The 22,663-nt window shown below is 48.7% G+C and overlaps 1 protein-coding gene across 1 annotated transcript in view; it reads left to right on the top strand.

The window, feature by feature from the left end:
* Positions 1 to 16,268, top strand: part of LOC132386118 (voltage-dependent calcium channel gamma-8 subunit-like) — a gene marked incomplete at its 3' end in the record, with an annotated part of 53,513 nt that extends 37,245 nt beyond the window's left edge. Inside the window, exon 3 of the mRNA XM_059958413.1 lies at positions 16,185 to 16,268. Within this exon, the coding sequence (XP_059814396.1) occupies positions 16,185 to 16,268 (84 nt within the window). The remainder of the gene's footprint in view (positions 1 to 16,184) is intronic.
* Positions 16,269 to 22,663: the final 6,395 nt, after the last annotated feature.

The following is a 22,663-nucleotide window of genomic DNA, read 5'->3' as shown; positions in this document are numbered from 1 at the left end:
ATCACCGTGCACAGTTCCCGTCTCCATATCCCCCAGGGTCAGACCACACCGGGAGCACTGTGCACGGTTCCCATCTCCATAACCCCCTGGGTCAGACTACACCGGCAGCACCGTGCACAGTTCCCATCTCCATACCCCCCTGGGTCAGACCACACCGGCAGCACTGTGCACAGTTCCCATCTCCATAACCCCCAGGGTCAGACCACACCGGGATCACCGTGCACAGTTCCCATCTCCATAACCCCCTGGGTCAGACCACACCGGGAGCACCGTGCACAGTTCCCGTCTCCATAACCCCCTGGGTCAGTCCCACACCGGGAGCACCGTGCACTGTTCCCATCTCCATAACCCCCTGGGTCAGATCCACACTGGGGGCGCCGTGCACAGTTCTTGTCTGTGTATCCCTGGGTCAGACCGACAATGGGAGTCTGTGCATGGTTCCCATCTCCATAACCCCCTGGGTCAGATCCACACTGGGGGCGCCGTGCACAGTTCCCATCTCCGTATCCCTGGGCCAGACCCGCAACGGGAGTCTGTGCATGGCTCCCATCTCGATACGCCCCTGGGTCACACAGGGAGTACTGTGCAAACATTATTATTCATTATTCAAATCATTGAAATATGACCCAATGCGTCAGTCAGTGAGAACAGCGAGAAGCATTTAAAAGAAGACACCTCATTGAGCAGGCGACAGAGAAGTGGGAGAGGGCTTTGGCTCAACGAGGCTTTGCCAATAATGGATCGAGGCGAGGTAGGTTGCCTGTGTGGAATAGAGACAGAAAGTATGTGTGTGAGCCCAGTGTTCAGTGCTTGGTGTCAGATGTGGGAAGTCCGGGAGACTCGCTGCCTCCTGGACGGCCATATTTGCAGCAGGTGTGTCGATTTGCAGCTCTTAGGGAACTGGAGATGCAGCTCAATGACCTTTGTCTGCTCAGGGGGAGTGAGGAGATGACCGAGAGGAGCTACAGCCGTATCGTCACGCCGGGTCCTCGGAAGACAGATAAGTGGGTAACAGTCAGGGAGGGAAGGGCAGGAGTCAGAGGCTAGAAAGCACCCAGGGGAAGCAACAGCGGCTGTGCATCTGGCAGAGTCTGGCCCTGTGGCTCGGAAAGGTACGGAAAGAAAGAGGATTGCAGCAGTAATAGAGGACTATGGTTGGCGGGGGGGGGGGGGGGGTTCAGACATGCGATTCTGTGGATGCAGGAAAGAAGCACAGAAAGAAGTAAAGGAGAGAGATCCTGAAAGCAGACTACAGGGAGTTAGGAAGGAAGTTGAGAAGCAGGACCTCATAGGTAGTCATCTCGGGATTACTGCCTGTGCCACACAACAGTGAGTATCAGACAGACAGACATACTTTATTGATCCCGAGGGAAGCTGGGTTTCGTTACAGTCGTCCCAACCAAGAATAGTGTCGAAATACAGCAATATATTATGCTCAGTGTTGCATCTCGGTGGAATGAGTCTCTGGCTGAATGTACTCCTGTGCCTAACCAGTATATTATGGAGTGGATGGGAGACATTGTCCAAGATGGCATGCAACTTGGACAGCATCCTCTTTTCAGACACCACCGTCAGAGAGTCCAGTTCCACCCCCACAACATCACTAGCCTTACGAATGAGTTTGTTGATTCTGTTGGTGTCTGCTACACTCAGCCTGCTGCCCCAGCACACAACAGCAAACATGATAGCACTGGCCATAGAACATAGAACATCCTCAGCATCATCCGGCAGATGTTAAAGGACCTCAGTCTCCTCAGGAAATAGAGACGGCTCTGACCCTTCTTGTAGACAGCCTCAGTGTTCTTTAACCAGTCCAGTTTATTGTCAATTCATATCCCTAGGTATTTGTAATCCTCTACCATGTCCACACTGACCCCTTGGATGGAAACTGGTCACCGGTGCCTTAGCCCTCCTCAGGTCCACCACCAGCTCCTTAGTCTTTTTCACATTAAGCTGCAGATGATTCTGCTCACACCATGTGACAAAGTTTGTCACCGTAGCCCTGTACTCCGCCTCATCTCCCTTGCTGATGCATCCAACTAAGTCAGAGTCATCAGAAAACTTCTGAAGATGACAAGACTCTGTGCAGTAGTTTAAGTCCAAGGTGTAGATGGTAAAGTTAGAGATGGCCCTTGTGGCTAAAGGGATTGGGGGTATGGAGAGAAAGCAGGTACAGGGTTCTGAATTTGGATGATCAGCCATGATCATACTGAATGGCAGTGTAGGTCTCGAAGGGCCAAATGGCCTACTCCTGCACCTATTCTCTATGTTTCTATGAAGAGAAGGGAGACAGGACAGTCCCCTGTGGAGCCCCAGTGCTGCTGACCACTCTGTCTGACACAGTGTTACAAGCGCACGTACTGTGGTCTGCCAGTCAGGTAATCAATAATCCATGACACCAGGGAAGCATCCACCTGCATCACTGTCAGCTTCTCACCCAGCAGAGCAGGGCGGATGGTGTTGAACACACTGGAGAAGTAAAAAAACATGACCCTCACAGTGCTCACCGGCTTGTCCAGGTGGGCGTAGACACGGTTCAGCAGGTAGACAATGGCATCCTCAACTCCTAGTCAGGGCTGGTAGGCAAACTGGAGGGGGTCTAAGTGTGGCCTAACCATAGGCCGGAGCTGCTCTAGAACAAGTCTCTCCAGGGTCTTCATGATGTGAGAGGTCAATGCCACCGGTCTGTAGTCATTGAAGCCACAGGAATAGAGTGAGGTGGAGGATAAATGCGTGGCTGAGGGATTCAGATTTCTGGATCATTGGGACCTCTTCTGGGGCAGGAGTGACCTGTACAATAAGAATGGGTTGCACTTAAATCCGAGGGGGACCAATATCCTGGTAGGGAGGTTTGCTAAGGCTACTGGGGAGAGTTTAAACTAGAATTGTTGGGTGGTGGGAACCGAACTGAAGAGGGAGGAAGAGGCTGTTGGCTCACAAATAGAGAAAGCTTGGAGATAGTGCGAGAAGGGGAATAGCGTGGATCAGTACTTGGAGCTATGATGTGGTGGCCATTACAGAGACTTGGATGGCTCAGGGGCAGGAATGGTTACTTCGAGTGCCAAGCTTTAGATGTTTCAGAAAGGACAGGGAGGAAGGCATAAGAGGTGGGGGTGTGGTACTGTTGATCAGAGATAGTGTTATGGCTGCAGAAAAGGAGGAAGACATGGAGGGATTGTCTACAGAGTCTCTGTGGGTGGAAGTTAGGAACAGGAAGGGGTCAACAACTCTACTGGGTGTATTTATCGACCACCCAACAGTAACATGGACATCGAGGAGCAGATAGGGAGACAGATTATAGAAAGGTAAAAGGTTGTTGTGGTGGGAGATTTTAATTTCCCAAATATCGATTGGCATGTCCCGAGAGTGAGGTGTTTAGATGGGGTGGAGTTTGTTAGGTGTGTTTAGGAAGGTTTCTTGACACAATATGTAGACAAGCCTACAAGAGGAGAGGCTGTACTTGATCTGGTATTGGGAAATCAACCTGGTCAGGTGTCAGGTTTCTCAGTGAGAGAGCATTTTGGAGGTAGTGATCACAATTCTATCTCCTTTACCAATAGCATTGGAGAGAGAGAGGAACAGACAAGTTAGGAAAGCATTTAATTGGAGTAAGGGGAAAATGAGGCTATCAGGCAGAAACCTGGAAGCATAAATTGGAAACAGATGTTCTTCAGAAGAAATGTGGCAAATGTTCAGGGGGTTCTGCATAGGGAAGTTCCAATGAGACAGGGGAAGGATGGTAGGATACAGCCACCGTGCTGTACAAAGGCTGTTATAAATCTAGTCAGGAAGAAAAGGAGAGCTTGCGTAAGGTTCAATAAGCCAGGTGATGATAGAGAGCTGGAAGATTATAAGGCTGGCCGGAAGGGGCTCAAGAATGAAATTAGGAGAGCAAGAAGGGGCCATGAGAAGGCCTTGGTGGACAGGATTAAGGAAAACCCCAAGGCATTCTACAAGTATGTGAAGAACAAGAGGATAAGACATGAAACAATAGGACCTATCAAGTGTGACAGTGGAAAAGTGTGTATGGAACCACAGGAAATAGCAGGGGTACTTAATGAAGACTTCACTATGGAAAAGAATCTTGATGACTGTAGGGATGACTTACAACAGACTGAAAAGCTTGAGCATATAGATATTAACAAAGAGGATGAGCAGGAGCTTTTGGAAAGCATCAAGTTAGATAAGTCACCAGGACTGGATGAGATGTACCCCAGGCTACTGTGGGAGGTAAGAGAGAAGATTGCTGAGCCTCTGGCGATGATCTTTGCATCATCAATGGAGACTGAAGAGGTTCCAGAGGATTGGACAGTTGCAGATGTTGTTCCCTTATTCAAAAAAGAGAGTAGAGATAGCCCAGGAAATTATAGACCAGTTAGTCCTACTTGTGGTTTCAACCACTTAATGGAAAAGGTTCTGTGAGGCAGGATTTATGGACATTTGAAGAGGCATAATATGATTAGGAATAGTCAGCATGGCTTTGTCAAGGGCAGGTCGTGCCTTATGAGCCTGACTGAATTTTTTGAGGATGTGACTAAACACATTGATGATGGTCAGTGGATGTAGTGTATATGGATTTCAGCAAGGCATTTGACAAGGTACCCCATGCAAGGCTTATTGAGAAAGTAAGGAGGCATGGGATCCAAGGGGACATTGCTTTGTGGATCCAGAACTGGCTTGCCCACAGAAGGCAAAGAGTGGTTGTAGGCGGGTCATATTCTGAATGAAGGTCGGTGACCAGCGGAGTGCCTCAGGGATCTGTTCTGGGACCCCTGCTCTTTGTGATTTTTATAAATGACCTGGATGAGGAAGTGGAGGGATGGGTCAGTAAATTTGCTGATGACACAAAGGTTGGGGGTGTTGTGGAAAGTGTGGAGGGCTGTCAGAGGTTACAGCGGGTCATCGATAGGATGCGAAACTGGGCTGAGAAGTGGCATATGGAGTTCAACCCAGATAAGTGTGAGTTGGTTCATTTTGGTAAGTCTATATGTTATTATATATATTATTATACTTTGTCTATATTATTAGAATATATTATTAATAGTAAGACTCTTGGCAGTGTGGAGGATCAGAAGGATTTGGGGTCCGAGTCCACAGGACCCTCAAAGCTGCTGTGCATGTTGGCTCTGTGGTTAAGAAGGCATATGGTGTATTGGCCTTTGTCAATCGTGGGATTGAGTTTAGGAGCCGGGAGGTAATGTTGCAGTTATGTAGGACCCTGGTCAGACCCCACTTGGAGTACTGTGCTCAGTTCTGTTAGCCTCACTGTAGGAAGGATGCGGAAGCCATAGAAAGGGTGCAGAGGAGATTTTCAAGGATGTTAATAAAAACACAAAATGCTGGCAGAACTCAGCAGGCCAGACAGCATCTATGGGAGGAGGTAGTGACGACATTTCAGGCCGAAACCCTTCATCAGGAGTGAAGTAACATGGGATGGTCGAGGGGGGATAAGAAGTGGGGGCAGGGATGAAGTAGAGAGCTGGGAAGTGATAGGCTGGAGGGAAATGGGCTGGGGGAAGGTGGAGAATTATGGGAAATAAAAGAGAAAGAAAGGTAGGGCTGGGGGGAGATTATAGTGAGGGGGGGAAGAGAGGGAAAGAGAACCAGACTAAAATAATAGATAGGGATGGGGGTAAGGGGGGGGCAGGGGTATCAACGGAGGTCTGTGAGTTGGATGTTCATGCCGGCAGGAAGGAGGCTACCTAGGCGGGAGATAAGGTATTGCTCCATCAACCTGCGTGTGGCCTCATCTTGACGGTAGAGGAGGCCATGGACAGACGTTGGAGTGGGAGTGGTCTGTGGAATTGAAGTGTGTGGCCACAGGGAGATCCCGCCACTGCTGGAGGACTGAGCGCCAGTGTTGGGCGAAACGGTCTCCCAGTCTGTGGCGGGTCTCTTAGTCTGGTTCTCTTTCTCTCTCTTTTTCCCCCCTCACTATAATCTCCCCCCAGCCCTAGCTTCCTCAGCTTCCCCACCTTCCCCTTAGCCCATTTCCCTCCAGCTTCCCAGCTCTCTACTTTATCCCTCCCCCTGCGACCATCCCATGTTACTTCACTCCTGATGAAGGGTTTCGGTCTGAAACATCGTTATTACCTCCTCCCATAGATGCTGTCTGGCCTGCTGAGTTCTGCTAGCATTTTGTGTTTTTATTTATTTCCAGCATCTGCAGATTCACTCGTGTTACAAGGATGTTGCCTGGATTGGGGAGCATGCCTTATGAGAGTAGGTTGAGTGAACTCGGCCTTTTCTCCTTGGAGCGACAGAGGATGAGAGGTGACCTGATAGAGGTGTACAAGATGATGAGAGGCATTGACTGTGTGGATAGTCAGAGGCTTTTCCCCAGGGCTGAAATGGTTGCCACAAGAGGACACAGGTTCAAGGTGCTTGAAAGCAGGTACAGAGGAGATGTCAGGGGTAAGTTTTTTACGCAGAGAGTGGTGAGTGTGTGGAATGGGCTACCACTGACAGTGGTGGAGGCGGATACGATAGGATCTTTTAAGAGACTCCTGGATAGGTATATGGAGCTCAGAAGAATAGAGGGCTATCGGTAACCCTAGGTAATTTCACAGGTAAGGACATGTTTGGCACAACTTTGTGGGCCGAAGGGCCTGTATTGTGCTGTAGGTTTTCCATGTTTCTGTGTTACCAACCGAACGGAACACTACTAGTCACTGGCAGCCAACTGTAAAAGGCCGTCTTTATTCCCACTCTTTGCCCGCTGTCAGTCAGCTAAGCGTCTGTCCATCTGGTATCTTTCTGTAATACCTTGCACTCTAATGGAAGTCAAAGCAAAAGAGAGGGCAAACAACAAAGCATAAATTAGCGGGAAGACAGAAGATTGGGAAGCTTTTACAAACCTACAGAGGGCAACTAAAAGAATCATTTGGAAGGAAAAGATGAAATATGAAAGCAAGCTAGCAAACAATATCAAAGTGGATAGTAAAAGTTTTTTTCAAGTATGTAAAAAATAAAGGAGAAAATGAGACTGGAGAAATACTAACAGGGGACAAGGCAGATGAACTAAATGAGTATTTTGTGTCTGTTTTCACTGTGGAAGACACTGGCACTGTGCCAGATGTTGAAGGGTGTGAGGGAAGAGAAGTGAGTGCAGTTACTATTACAAGGGAGAAGGGTGAAAGACCTAAGTGTACATCAGTCACCTGGACCAGATGAACTGCACCCTAGGGTTCTAAGAGAGGTAGGAATTCTTTTGAGGAGATTACAAGTAGGATAGATAAAGGGGATGCAGTGGATGTCGCATATTTGGACTTTCAGAAGGCCTTTGACAAATTGCCACACATGAGGCTGCTTACAAAGTTACGAGCCCATGGCATTACAGGAGAGTTACTGGCATGGTTCGAGCATTGGCTGATTGGTAGGAGGCAGCGAGTGGGAATAAAAGGATTCTTTTCTGGTTGGCTGCCATGTCTACTGGTGTTCCACAGGAGTCGGTGTTGGGACCACTTCTTTTTATGCTGTTTGTAAATGATTTAGATGATGAGTTGGCTTTGTTGCCAAGTTTGCAGATGATAGGAAGATAGGTGGAGGGGCAGGTAGTGTTGAGGAAACAGGTAGGGTGCAGAAGGACTTAGACAGATTAAGAGAATGGGTAAGAAATTAGGAAATGAAACACAATGTTGGAAAACGCATGGTAGTAGAAATAAATGTGCAAGCTATTTTCTAAACGGGAAGAAAATTCAAAACTCTGAGCTACAAAGGGATTTGTGCAGAACACCATAATGGTTAACTTGCAGATAGAGCTGGTGGTGAGGAAGGCAACTGCAATGTGAGTATTCATTACAAGAGGTCTGGAATACAAGAGGAGGGATGTGAAGCTGAGGCTTTATAAGGCACTGGTGAGGCCTCACCTTGAGTATTGTGAACAGTTTTGGGCTTCTTATCTAAGAAAAGAAGTGCTGGCATTGGAGGGGATTCAGAGAAAGTTCACAAAGATGATTCCAGGAATGAAAGGGATATCATAAGAAGGATGTTTGATGGCTCAGGGCCTGTACTCACTGGAATTTAGAAGGATGAGGGAGGATCTCATTGAAACCTTTCAAATGCTGAAAGACCTGGAAGAGTAGATGTGGAAAGGGGGAATTGAGGACAAGAGGGCACAGCCTCAGGATAGAGGGGCATCTTTCAAAACTGAGATACGGAGAAATTTGTTTAGCCAGTGGGTGGTGAATTTGTGGAATTTATTACCAGGGTCAGCTGTGAAGTTGTTGGGTGTATTTAAGCCAGAGATTGTTAAGTTCTTGATTGGATATGGCATCAAAGGTTACAGGAAGAAGGCTGGGGAGTGGGACTGAAGAGGGGAAAAAAGGATCAGCCATGATTAAATGGTGGAGCAGACTCGATGGGCCAAATGGCCTAATTCTGCTCCTTTATCTCACTGTCATGGTCTTATCTTGTTAAGCAACCTGATGAGTGGCACCTTGTCAAAGGCCTCCTGAAAATCCAAATAAACAACTTCCATTGACTCTTCTTTGTCTGTCCTACCTGTTATTTCCTCAAAGAATTCCAGCCAATTTGTCAGGCAAGATTTTCCCTAGAGGAAATGATACTGACTTCAGCCCCATTTTAATCATGTGTCTCCAAGTACCCCAAAACCACATCCTTAACAATCGACTCCAACATCTTCCCAACCACTGAGGTCAGACTAATTAGCCGATAATTTCCTTTAACACACACAAAATGCTGGTGGAATGCAGCAGGCCGGGCAGCATCTTAGGAAGAAGTACAGTCGATGTTTCGGGCCGAGACCCTTTGTCAGGACTAACTGAAAGAAAAGATAGATTCGAAAGTGGGAGGGGGAGGGAGAAATTGGAAATGATAGGAGAAGACAGGACGGGGTGGGATGAAGCTAAGAGCTGGAAAGGTGATTTCAAAAAGGATACAGAGCTGGAGAAGGGAGAGGATCATGGGACGGGAGGCCTCGGGAGAAAGAAAGGGGGAGGGGAGCACCAGAGGGAGATGGAGAACAGGCAGAGTGATGGGCAGAGTGAGAAAGAAAAGGAGGGGGGAAAATAAATAAATCCGGGGTGGGGTAAGAAGGGGAGGAGGGGTATTAACTGAAGTTAGAGAAATCAATGTTCATGCCATCAGGTTGGAGGCTACCCAGCCGGTATATAAAGTGTTGTTCCTCCAACCTGAGTGTGGCTTCATCTTGACAGCAGAGGAGGCCATGGATAGACATATCAGAATGGGAACGGGGCGTGGAATTAAAATGTGTGGCCACTGTGAGATCCTGCTTTCTCTGGCGGACAGAGCGTAGGTGTTCAGTGAATTGGTCTCCCAGACTGTGTCAGGTCTCACCAGTCTGTTCAGCGAAACGGTCTCCCAGCATTTTGTGCGTGTTACCTAATAGAGTTTACTAGAGACACAGATAGAGAAGGCTGCGGCTGTCTGTTTCACAAGAATGGAAACGTTTAATATCAGAGGGCATGTATTTAAGCTGAGAGGGGTTTGGTTCAAAGGAGATATTGAGTGACCAGTTTTGTTGCACAGAGAGGGTGGGTGTCTGGAATGAGGTGGTGGTGGAGGCAGAAATGATGGATGCGTTTAAGAGTCTGTTAGTGTTTATGAGAAAGCTACTGATCGACTGACTGGGTATGCAGGAGACACCTTTACACTCAACTGTCACCTTCAACCTTTTAGATATACACACACTGTAATGAACACACAAACTCACATGCTGACGGTCTCACACACACACAGACACATTCACTTTCTTTCCTACACATGCACTCACACACACTCATTCACTCAAACACTGACACACTCACTCTCTCACATAAACACATGCACACAACTCATACCTCTCAAGCAGGCACTATTTGCACACCCACATGCATTCACTCATACACATAAACACACAGACTCACACACTAACATGCACTTACAGTCACACATTTAAACTCAGTCGCACATACACACAGTCATACACACACTCTCTATAACACATTCACACACTGACTCAAACACTCACACAGTCACACACCCAGACACACACACAAACACTCACTTGCACACACTCATACACATACAAACGCAGTCTCACACTCACACACACTCTCACATTCACACACAGATGCACACAGTCACATACACATACTGACATGCATACATACAGACTCACACACATACTCACACATTCACACACACTCACTCACAGACACACTCAATAGTACACCCACGTACACGCACAGCCACACACACTCTCACATACACACACTCTTTCACTCACACACTGAAACACATGCACACACACGTACACACACATACACCCTCTGTCACACTCACAAATACACATTCAAAATCTCACATGCACGAACACACACAGATATGCGCACATAGATAGGCATACACACGCACATGCATACTCTCAAAGACACACAGACATGCACACTCACACACATACTCTTTCACACACGTACGTATACACACTCTCACAACACACTCGCACACTGAAACACATGCATACGCACACATACACACTCACACATTTACTCTCGTGCACACACATACACACAGATACATAAGCAAACTCAGTTGCACACATACAAACTCACAGAGAGAGACATGCACACACAGATAGATACACACACTCACTCACACGCTGACTCACATGTACATACACACATGTGGACACACATTCACACAGGCGTGTACACACTTACACACACACAGACACGTACACACTGACACACACATACATGCGGATACACACTCACAATCTGTCATACACACAGAATTACACTCTCTCACACACTCAGACGCACACAAACTCAAACACGCGTGCCCACACACACACACACACAATCACGCACATACACTCACAGAGAGACTAACACACACACAAAGCCACACACACACAGACCACACACACATAGGCACGCACACGCAAACACACACATACACACTCACCCAGACATGCACAATTAGAGACACAAACACATACGCACACACAGTTAACTTCAGAGAGGTCTTACCCTCTCAAACACTTCCCCATTAACACACACACAGACTCTCTCTCTAACTAACACACACACACACAGTTCCCTTTCAGAGAGGTTTAACCCTCTCTAGCACTGTTTCCCAGTAACACGCACACGCAGATAACCTCTCCCTCTCGTGCGCGTACACACACACACACACACACACACACACAGCTCCGCTGTGCCTTTAACTGATGCATGCCATTGTCGATTGGCAGCAATCTCTGTTCTCCGTGTGATCCAGCTTCACGTGTTATGATTGACAGTTGCCAGCAGTGAGAATTACTCCCTGCGTGGATTTCAGAGCAGGTTCACAGCCCTGCTGACCAGTCATTCAACAGCAGACTACCTCAGCTGCAGTACCTCCGCTCCTCTCACAAAACAGAGGCCCCAGCGAAAGACCCAAACAGTGAAAATGGTTGTGAAACGTTGTAGGGGATTTTGATCAGCTGGGCAAGTGGGCCAACGAACAGCAAATAAATTTTGATTTGCATCTGTGTGAGGGGTTCCATTTCGGGAAGGCAATCCAGTGACCCTGAGCGGTGTTGTAGAACAGAAGGACCCAGGGACATTTTTCTCTGAAAGTGGAGTCACAGGTTGACAGGGCAGTGAAGAAGGCGATTTCCAGGGTACAGCAGTTGGAACGTTATGTTGCCGTTGTACAAGACGTTGGTGAGACCGCACTTGAATTGTGTTCAGTTCTGATCACCCTGCTGTAGGAAAGACGCCATTGAGCTGGGAAGGTGCAAAGGAGAGTTACGAGGATGTTATTGGGATTCAAGGGACTGAGTCAGGAGACTGAGGGGTGACCTTACAGAGGCACAGGTAGGGTGAGGGACTGAGTTATGGAGAGAGGTTGGGACTTTATTCCTTGGGGCGTAGGAGACTGAGGGGCGACCTTACAGAGGTGTATAAAACCATGAGAGGCACAGGTAGGGTGAATGTGCACAGTCTTTTTCCGCAGGGTTGGGTAATCAAGACCCAGAGGGCACAGGTTTAAGGTAAAAGTGGAAATGATTTAATAGGGACACGAGGGGCAACTTTTTCCCCGAGAGGGTGGTCCGTCCATGGAACCAGAGGAAGTGGTTGAGGCAGGAACATTAACGATATTAAAGAGGCACTTGGACAGATACATGGATGGGAAAGGTTATAGGGGCACAGATAGGAAAGGCAGATGGGACCAGCTGATCCAAAGGGCCTGATTCTATGCTGAGTTCTGCCCATTAACTGGAAAGATGTGAGACAAAACGACATCAACCTCACAGACCCTCTACAGATTACAGATATGCTTGCTACCCTGAGGCAGATCCCCAGAGCCTGTCAATGTGCTCCTTCCGACCCTGCAGGAGGCAAGTACAGAAATTCTGGGGGTCCACACACACAGAGATATTTAAAACATCCTTAGCGGCAGGAGACGTATCAGAGGATTGAAGGACAGCCACTGCTTAAGAAAGGCTCTGAACATAAACCAGAAAATTACCGGCTGGACAGACTGCCATCGTAGTGGGAAGGTTATTGGAAGGTATTCTAAGGGACTGGATATACAAGTATTTGGATTGACATGGCCTAATTAAGGATAGTCAGCATGGCTTAATGTGTGGTAGGTCATGTCTAAACAAAATTATGGCGTTTTTCAAGGAAGTTACCAGGAAAGTGGATAGAACCATAGAACATTACAGCACAGAAATAGGCCTTTTGGCCCTTCTTGGCTGTGCCGAACCATTTTTCTGACCTGCACCCGGCCCATATCCCTCCAAACCCCTCTCATCCATATACCTGTCCAAGTTTTTCTTAAATGTTAAACGTGAGCACACATTTACCACTTCATCTGGCAGCTCATTCCACACTCCCACCACTCTCTGGGTGAAGAAGCCCCCCCGTAATGTTCCCTTTAAACTTTTCCCCCTTCACCCTTAATCCGTGTTTTCTTTTTTTTTTCTCCCCTAGCCTCAGTGGAAAAAGCCTGCTTGCATTCACTCTATCTACACCCATCATAATTTTATACACCTCTACCAAATCACCCCTCATTCTCCTACGCTCCAGGGAATAAAGTCCTAACCTATTCAACCTTTCTCTATAACTCAGTTTCTCAAGTCCTGGCAACATCCTTGTAGATCTTCCCTGAGCTCTTTCAACCTTATTAATATCCTTCCTGTAATTAGGTGACCAAAACTGCACACAATACTCCAAATTCGGTCTCACCAATGTCTTATACAACCTCACCATAACATTCCAACTCTTATACACAATACTTTGATTTATAAAGGGCAATATACCAAAAGCTCTCTTTACTACCCATCTACCTGTGACACCACTTTTAGGGAATTTTGTATCTGTATTCCTAGATCCCTCTGTTCTACTGCACTCAGTGCCCTACCATTTACCTTGTATTTTCTACCTTGTTTTTTCCTTCCAAAATGCAATACCTCACACTTGTCTGCATTAAACTCTATCTGCTATTTTTCAGCCCATTTTCCCAGCTGGTCCAGATCCTTCTGCAAGCTTTGAAAACCTTCCTCACTGTCCACTACACCTCCAGTCTTTGTATCATCAGCAAATTTGCTGATCCAATTTACCACATTATCATCCAGATCACTGATATAGATGACAAATAACAATGGACCCAGCACTGATCCCTGTGGCACACCACTAGTCACAGGCCTCCACTCAGAGAAGCAGTCCTCCACTACCACTCTCTGGCTTCTCCCATTGAGCCAATGTCTAATCCAATTTACTACCTCTCCATGTATACCTAGTGACTGAATCTTCCTAACTAACCTCCCATGTGGGACCTTGTCTAAGGCCTTACTGGTCCATGTAGACAACATCCACTGCCTTCCCTTCATCCACTTTCCTTGTAACCTCCTGGAAAAACTCTAATAGATTTGTTAGCCATGACCTATCACACACGAAGCCATGTTGACTCTCCCTAATAAGTCCCTATCTATCTAAATACTTGTAGATCCTATCAATACTTGTACTCCTTCCAATAATTTATCTACTACTGATGTCAAATTTACCGGCCTATAATTTCCTGGATTAGTTTTAGAACCTTTTTTAAACAACGGAACAACATGAGCTATCCTCCAATCCTCCGGCACCTCACCTGTAAATACCAAAATCTTAAATATTTCTGCCAGGGCCCCTGCAATTTAAAAACTAATCTCCTTCAAGGTCCTGGGGATTTATCTACTCTGATTTGCTTCAAGATAGCAAGCACCTTCTCCTCTTCAATCTGTATAGACTCCATGACCTCACTACTTTTTTGCCTTATTGCCATTGACTCCATGCCAGTTTCCTTAGTAAATACAGACACAAAAAAACCATTTAAGATCTCCCCCCAGTTCTTTTGGTTCCATACATAGCCGACCACTCTGATCTTCAAGAGGACCAATTTTATCCCTTACTATCCTTTTGCTCTTAACATACCTGTAGAAGCTCTTTGGATTGTTCTTCACCCTGACTGCCAAAGCAACCTCTCATGTCTTCTATTAGCACTCCTGATTTCTTTCTTAAGTATTTTTTGCACTTTTTATACTCCTCAAACACTTTATTTGCTCCGTTTTCTATTCATGTCATACATCTCTCTTCTTCTTTATCAGAGTTCCAATATCCCTAGAGAACCAATTTACCAACGACATCCTTGCCAGAGAACAACCTGTCCCAATCCACGCTTTTTAGATCCTTTCTCCTTTCTTCGAATTTGGTCTTTTTCCAGTTTAGAACTTCAACCCGAGGACCAGATCTATCTTTATCCATGATCAAGTTGAAACTAATGGTGTTATGATCACTGGAACCAAAGTGTTCCCCTACACACACTTCCGTCACCTGTCCTAACTCGTTTCCTAATAGGAGATCTAATATTGCATCCTCTCTCATCGGTACCTCTATTTATTGATTTAGAAAACTTACCTGAACATATTTTACAAACTAACCCGTCTAGACCTTTAACAGTATGGGAGTCCCAATAAGTACATGGAAAATTAAAAACCCCTATTCTGAAGGCAAAGCAATGAATATTGTCTATGTGGACTTTAGGTAAGCATTTGATATGTTCCTGCATGGGAGGCTGGTCATACGATAACATGGTTAACTAGATTAGCAGACCTGCAGATAACATCAATGTTGAGGGTCTCACAAACACAAGAAAATCTAAAGATGTTGGAAATCCAAGCAACACACACAAAATGCTGGGGGATCTCAACAGGCCAGGCAGCATCTATGGAAAAGAGTGCGGTCAGCATTTCAGGCCGAGACCCTTTGGCAGGACTCCAGATCCCTTTTTTCCAGATCCTCAGCAGAAAGACTGGGGGTGGGGGGTCAGAGGACAGTGACTTGAAGGGGGACCTGCATCAGCTGGAAAATTGGCAGATGGAGTTTAATGCAGACAAGTCCAAGATTTTGCACTTCGCTAAAACCAACCAGGGTGACACAGAGAATGGTCGGGCATTGAGGAGCGTGGTAGAACCAAGGAATCTGGGAATGCAGATCCATAATTCATTGAAAGTGGTGTCACAGGTAGACAGGATCATAAAGAAAGCTTTGTCACATTGGCCTTCATAAAGCAATGTATTGAGTACAGGAGATGGGATGTTATGTTGAAGTTGTATAAGATGATGGTGAGGCCTAATTTGGAGTATCGTGTGCAGTTTTGGTCACCAACCTACAGGAAAGATGTAAACAAGGTTGAAAGAGTACAGAGAAAATTTAAAAGGATTTTGCCGGTATGGAAAACCTGAGTTAGAAGGAAAGATTGAATAGGTTAGAATTTATTGCTTGGAACAGTTGATTGAGAGGAGATTTGATAGAAGTATATTAAACTATGAGAGGTATACATAGGTTAAATGCAAGCAGGCTTTTTCCAATGAGTTTCCAACATAAGGTCGTGGGTTAAGGGTGAAAGATGAGAAGTTTAAGGGGATCATGGGGGGAATTTTCTTCACCCAGAGAGTGATAGGAATGTGGAACGAGCAGTGGTGCGGATGAACTCGATTTCACGTTTAAGAGAAGTTTGAATAGGTACATGAATGGGAAGGCTATGGTGCTGCCGTAAGTTAGGCGTGGGCAGTTTATGTTTCAGCATGGACGAGATGGGCTGAAGGGCCAGTTTCAGACAGGCAATCGGATTTGTTGTGTCCGTAGTGCTGCTGTCGAGACTAACCCCACTACCATGTCTGACCCCAGGGGTGAGGCGCGGAATCTGTCAGAAGATTAATCATTTTCCAGAAGACACTGACTACGAGCATGATAGTGCGGAATACCTCTTGAGTGAGTATCTCCCTCTACTTCCTCGACCCTCCCTATTTCTGTAACCCCTACACTCCACTTCCTCCTGTTCAAACCCCTCCCTATCTCTGTAAACCCTACACTCCCCTTCCTCCTGTTCAACCCACTCCCTCACCCCTCCCTCTCTGTAACCCCTACACTTCCCGTCCTCCTGTTCAAACCCCTCCATATCTCTGTAAACCCTACTAACCCCATCCTCCTGTTCAAACCCCTCCCTCACACCTTCCCTATCTCAGTAAACCCTACAGCCCCCGTCCTCCTGTTCAAACCCCTCCCTATCTCTGAAACCCCCACAATCCCTGTCCTCCTGTTCAAACCCCTCTCTATCTCTGAAACCCCCACACTCCCTGTCCTCCTGTTCAAACCCCTCCCTATCTCTGTAACCCCTACACTCCCCTTCCTCCTGTTCAGACCCCTCCCTCACCCCTCCCTCTCTGTAACCCCTACACTCCCCGTCCTCCTGTTCAAACCCCTCCATATCTCTGTAAACCCTACTATCCCCATCCTCCTGTTCAAACCCCTCCCTCACACCTTCCCTATCTCAGTAAACCCTACAGCCCCCGTCCTCCTGTTCAAACCCCTCCCTATCTCTGAAACCCCTACACTCCCGTCCTCCTGTTCAAACCCTTCCCTATCTCTGTAACCACTACACTCCCCGTCCTCCTGTTCAAACCCCTCCCTATCTCTGTAACCCATACACACCTCGTCCTCCTGTTCAAACCCCTCTGTCACCCCTTCCCTATAACCCATTCACTCCCCGTCCTCCTGTTCAAACCCCTCCATATCTCAGTAAACCCTACAGCCCCCGTCCTCCTGTTCAAACCCCTCCCTATCTCTGTAACCCCTACACTCCCCGTCCTCCTGTTCAAACCCCTCCCTATCTTTGAAACCCCTACACTCCCCGTCCTCCTGTTCAAACCCCTCCCTTTCTCTGTAACCCCTACACTCCCCATCCTCCTGTTCACCCCTCCCTCACCCCCTCTCTATCTCTGTAACCCCTACACTCCCTGTCCTCCTGTTCAAACCCCTCCCTATCACTGTAACCCCTACACTCCTTGTCCTCCTGTTCAAACCCCTCTGTCACCCCTTCCCTATCCCTGTAACCCATTCACTCCCCGTCCTCCTGTTCAAACCCCTCCCTATCTCTGTAACCCCTACACTCCTTGTCCTCCTGTTCAAACCCCTCTGTCACCCCTTCCCTATCCCTGTAACCCATTCACTCCCCGTCCTCCTGTTCAAACCCCCCCCCATCTCTGTAACCCCTACACTCCCTGTCCTCCTGTTCAAACCCCTCCCTATCTCTGTAACCCCTACACTCCCTGTCCTCCTGTTCAAACCCCTCCCTATCTCTGTAACCCCTACACTCCCTGTCCTCCTCTTCAAACCCCTCCCTATCTCTGTAACCCCTACACTCTCTGTCCTCTTGTTCAAACCCCTCTGTCACCCCTTCCCTATCTCTGTAACCCCTACACTCCCCTTCCTCCTGTTCAAACCCCTCTGTCACCCCTTCCCTATCTCTGTAACCCCTACACTCCCCTTCCTCCTGTTCAAACCCCTCTGTCACCCCTTCCCTATCCCTGTAACCCATTCACTCCCCGTCCTCCTGTTCAAACCCCTCCCTATCTCTGTAACCCCTACACTCCTCGTCCTCCTGTTCAAATCCCTCTGTCACCCCTTCCCTATCCCTGTAACCCATTCACTCCACGTCCTCCTGTTCAAACCCCTCCCTATCTCTGAAACCCCTACACTCCCCTTCCTCCTGTTCAAACCCCTCACTATCTCTGAAACCCCTACACTCCCTGTCCTCCTGTTCAAACCCCTCTGTCACCCCCTCCCTATCTCTGTAACACCTACACTCCCCTTCCTCCTGTTCAAACCCCTCTGTCACCCCTTCCCTATCCCTGTAACCCATTCACTCCACGTCCTCCTGTTCAAACCCCTCCCTATCTCTGTAACCCCTACACTCCCCGTCCTCCTGTTCAAACCACTCCCTATCTCTGAAACCCCTACACTCCCAGTCCTCCTGTTCAAACCCCTCCCTATCTCTGAAACCCCTACACTCCCCTTCATCCTGCTCAAAACCCTCCCTATCTCTGTAACCCCTACACTCCTCGTCCTCCTGTTCAAACCCCTCCCTATCTCTGAAACCCCTACACTCCCCTTCCTCCTGTTCAAACCCCTCTGTCACCGCCTCCCTATCTCTGTAACCCCTACACTCCCCGTCCTCCTGTTGAAACCCCTCCCTATCTCTGTAACCCCTACACTCCTCGTCCTCCTGTTCAAACCCCTCCCTATCTCTGTAACCCCTACACTCCCCTTCCTCCTGTTCAAACCCCTCCCTATCTCTGTAACCCCTAAACTCCTCGTCCTCCTGTTCAAACCCCTCTGTCACCCACTCCCTATCCCTGTAACCCATTCACTCTCCGTCCTCCTGTTCAAACCCCCCCTATCTCTGTAACCCCTACACTCCTTGTCCTCCTGTTCAAACCCCTCTGTCACCCCTTCCCTATCCCTGTAACCCATTCACTCCCCGTCCTCCTGTTCAAACCCCCCCCTATCTCTGTAACCCCTACACTCCCTGTCCTCCTGTTCAAACCCCTCCCTATCTCTGTAACCCCTACACTCCCTGTCCTCCTGTTCAAACCCCTCCCTATCTCTGTAACCCCTACACTCTCTGTCCTCCTGTTCAAACCCCTCTGTCACCCCTTCCCTATCTCTGTAACCCCTACACTCCCCTTCCTCCTGTTCAAACCCCTCTGTCACCCCTTCCCTATCTCTGTAACCCCTACACTCCCCGTCCTGCTGTTCAAACCCCTCCCTATCTCTGTAACCCCTACACTCCTCGTCCTCCTGTTCAAACCCCTCTGTCACCCCTTCCCTATCCCTGTAACCCATTCACTCCACGTCCTCCTGTTCAAACCCCTCCCTATCTCTGAAACCCCTACCCTTCCTCCTGTTCAAACCCCTCCCTATCTCTGAAACCCCTACACTCCCCTTCCTCCTGTTCAAACCCCTCCCTATCTCTGAAACCCCTACACTCCCTGTCCTCCTGTTCAAACCACTCTGTCACCCACTCCCTATCTCTGTAACCCCTATACTCCCCGTCCTCCTGTTGAAACCCCTCCCTATATCTGTAAACCCTACAATCCACGTCCTCCTGTTCAAACCCCTTCCCTATCTCTGAAACCCCTACACTCCCCGTCCTCCTGTTGAAACCCCTCCCTATCTCTGAAACCCCTAGACTCCCCTTCCTCCTGCTCAAACCCCTACCTCTCTCTGAAACCCCTACACTCCCCGTCCTCCTGTTCAAACCCCTCTGTCACCCCTTCCCTATCTCTGTAACCCCTACACTCCCCTTCCTCCTGTTCAAACCCCTCTGTCACCCCTTCCCTATCTCTGTAACCCCTACACTCCCCGTCCTGCTGTTCAAACCCCTCCCTATCTCTGTAACCCCTACACTCCTCGTCCTCCTGTTCAAACCCCTCTGTCACCCCTTCCCTATCCCTGTAACCCATTCACTCCACGTCCTCCTGTTCAAACCCCTCCCTATCTCTGAAACCCCTACCCTTCCTCCTGTTCAAACCCCTCCCTATCTCTGAAACCCCTACACTCCCCTTCCTCCTGTTCAAACCCCTCTGTCACCGCCTCCCTATCTCTGTAACCCCTACACTCCCCGTCCTCCTGTTGAAACCCCTCCCTATCTCTGCAACCCCTACACTCCTCGTCCTCCTGTTCAAACCCCTCCCTATCTCTGTAACCCCTACACTCCTCGTCCTCCTGTTCAAACCCCTCTGTCACCCACTCCCTATCCCTGTAACCCATTCACTCCCCGTCCTCCTGTTCAAACCCCCCCTATCTCTGTAACCCCTACACTCCTTGTCCTCCTGTTCAAACCCCTCTGTCACCCCTTCCCTATCCCTGTAACCCATTCACTCCCCGTCCTCCTGTTCAAACCCCCCCCTATCTCTGTAACCCCTACACTCCCTGTCCTCCTGTTCAAACCCCTCCCTATCTCTGTAACCCCTACACTCCCTGTCCTCCTGTTCAAACCCCTCCCTATCTCTGTAACCCCTACACTCTCTGTCCTCCTGTTCAAACCCCTCTGTCACCCCTTCCCTATCTCTGTAACCCCTACACTCCCCTTCCTCCTGTTCAAACCCCTCTGTCACCCCTTCCCTATCTCTGTAACCCCTACACTCCCCGTCCTGCTGTTCAAACCCCTCCCTATCTCTGTAACCCCTACACTCCTCGTCCTCCTGTTCAAACCCCTCTGTCACCCCTTCCCTATCCCTGTAACCCATTCACTCCACGTCCTCCTGTTCAAACCCCTCCCTATCTCTGAAACCCCTACCCTTCCTCCTGTTCAAACCCCTCCCTATCTCTGAAACCCCTACACTCCCCTTCCTCCTGTTCAAACCCCTCCCTATCTCTGAAACCCCTACACTCCCTGTCCTCCTGTTCAAACCCCTCTGTCACCCCCTCCCTATCTCTGTAACCCCTATACTCCCCGTCCTCCTGTTGAAACCCCTCCCTATATCTGTAAACCCTACAATCCACGTCCTCCTGTTCAAACCCCTTCCCTATCTCTGAAACCCCTACACTCCCCGTCCTCCTGTTGAAACCCCTCCCTATCTCTGAAACCCCTAGACTCCCCTTCCTCCTGCTCAAACCCCTACCTCTCTCTGAAACCCCTACACTCCCCGTCCTCCTGTTCAGACCCCTCTGTCACCCCTTCCCTATCTCTGTAACCCCTACACTCCCCTTCCTCCTGTTCATACCCCTCTGTCACCCCTTCCCTATCCCTGTAACCCATTCACTCCCCTTCCTCCTGTTCAAACCCCTCTGTCACACACTCCCTATCTCTGTAACACCTACACTCCCCGTCCTCCTGTTGAAACCCCTCCCTATATCTGTAAACCCTACAATCCACGTCCTCCTGTTCAAACCCCTTCCCTATCTCTGAAACCCCTACACTCCCTGTCCTCCTGTTCAAACCCCTCCCTATCTCTGTAACCCCTACACTCCCCGTCCTCCTGTCGAAACCCCTCCCTATCTCTGAAACCCCTACACTCCCCTTCCTCCTGCTCAAACCCTTCCCTATCTCTGTATCCCCTACACTCCTCGTCCTCCTGTTCAAACCCCTCTGTCACCCCTTCCCTATCCCTGTAACCCATTCACTCCACGTCCTCCTGTTCAAACCCCTCCCTATCTCTGAAACCCCTACCCTTCCTCCTGTTCAAACCCCTCCCTATCTCTGAAACCCCTACACTCCCCTTCCTCCTGTTCAAACCCCTCCCTATCTCTGTAACCCCTACACTCCCTGTCCTCCTGTTCAAACCACTCCCTATCTCTGTAACCCCTACCCTTCCTCCTGTTCAAACCCCTCCCTATCTCTGAAACCCCTACACTCCCCTTCCTCCTGTTCAAACCCCTCCCTATCTCTGTAACCCCTACACTCTCTGTCCTCCTGTTCAAACCCCTCTGTCACCCCTTCCCTATCTCTGTAACCCCTACACTCCCCTTCCTCCTGTTCAAACCCCTCTGTCACCCCTTCCCTATCTCTGTAACCCCTACACTCCCCGTCCTGCTGTTCAAACCCCTCCCTATCTCTGTAACCCCTACACTCCCTGTCCTCCTGTTCAAACCCCTCTGTCACCCCTTCCCTATCCCTGTAACCCATTCACTCCACGTCCTCCTGTTCAAACCCCTCCCTATCTCTGAAACCCCTACCCTTCCTCCTGTTCAAACCCCTCCCTATCTCTGAAACCCCTACACTCCCCTTCCTCCTGTTCAAACCCCTTCCCTATCTCTGTAACCCCTACACTCCCCTTCCTCCTGTTCAAACCCCTCTGTCACCCCTTCCCTATCTCTGTAACCCCTACACTCCCCTTCCTCCTGTTCATACCCCTCTGTCACCCCTTCCCTATCCCTGTAACCCATTCACTCCCCTTCCTCCTGTTCAAACCCCTCTGTCACACCCTCCCTATCTCTGTAACACCTACACTCCCCGTCCTCCTGTTGAAACCCCTCCCTATATCTGTAAACCCTACAATCCACGTCCTCCTGTTCAAACCCCTTCCCTATCTCTGAAACCCCTACACTCCCTGTCCTCCTGTTCAAACCCCTCCCTATCTCTGTAACCCCTACACTCCCCGTCCTCCTGTCGAAACCCCTCCCTATCTCTGAAACCCCTACACTCCCCTTCCTCCTGCTCAAACCCTTCCCTATCTCTGTATCCCCTACACTCCTCGTCCTCCTGTTCAAACCCCTCTGTCACCCCTTCCCTATCCCTGTAACCCATTCACTCCACGTCCTCCTGTTCAAACCCCTCCCTATCTCTGAAACCCCTACCCTTCCTCCTGTTCAAACCCCTCCCT

Source organism: Hypanus sabinus, unplaced genomic scaffold, assembly GCF_030144855.1.
Source record: "Hypanus sabinus isolate sHypSab1 unplaced genomic scaffold, sHypSab1.hap1 scaffold_1002, whole genome shotgun sequence".
Lineage (NCBI taxonomy): Eukaryota > Metazoa > Chordata > Chondrichthyes > Myliobatiformes > Dasyatidae > Hypanus > Hypanus sabinus.
The sequence above is the reverse complement of the archived record's forward strand: the minus strand, read 5'-3'. Positions and strand labels throughout refer to the sequence as shown.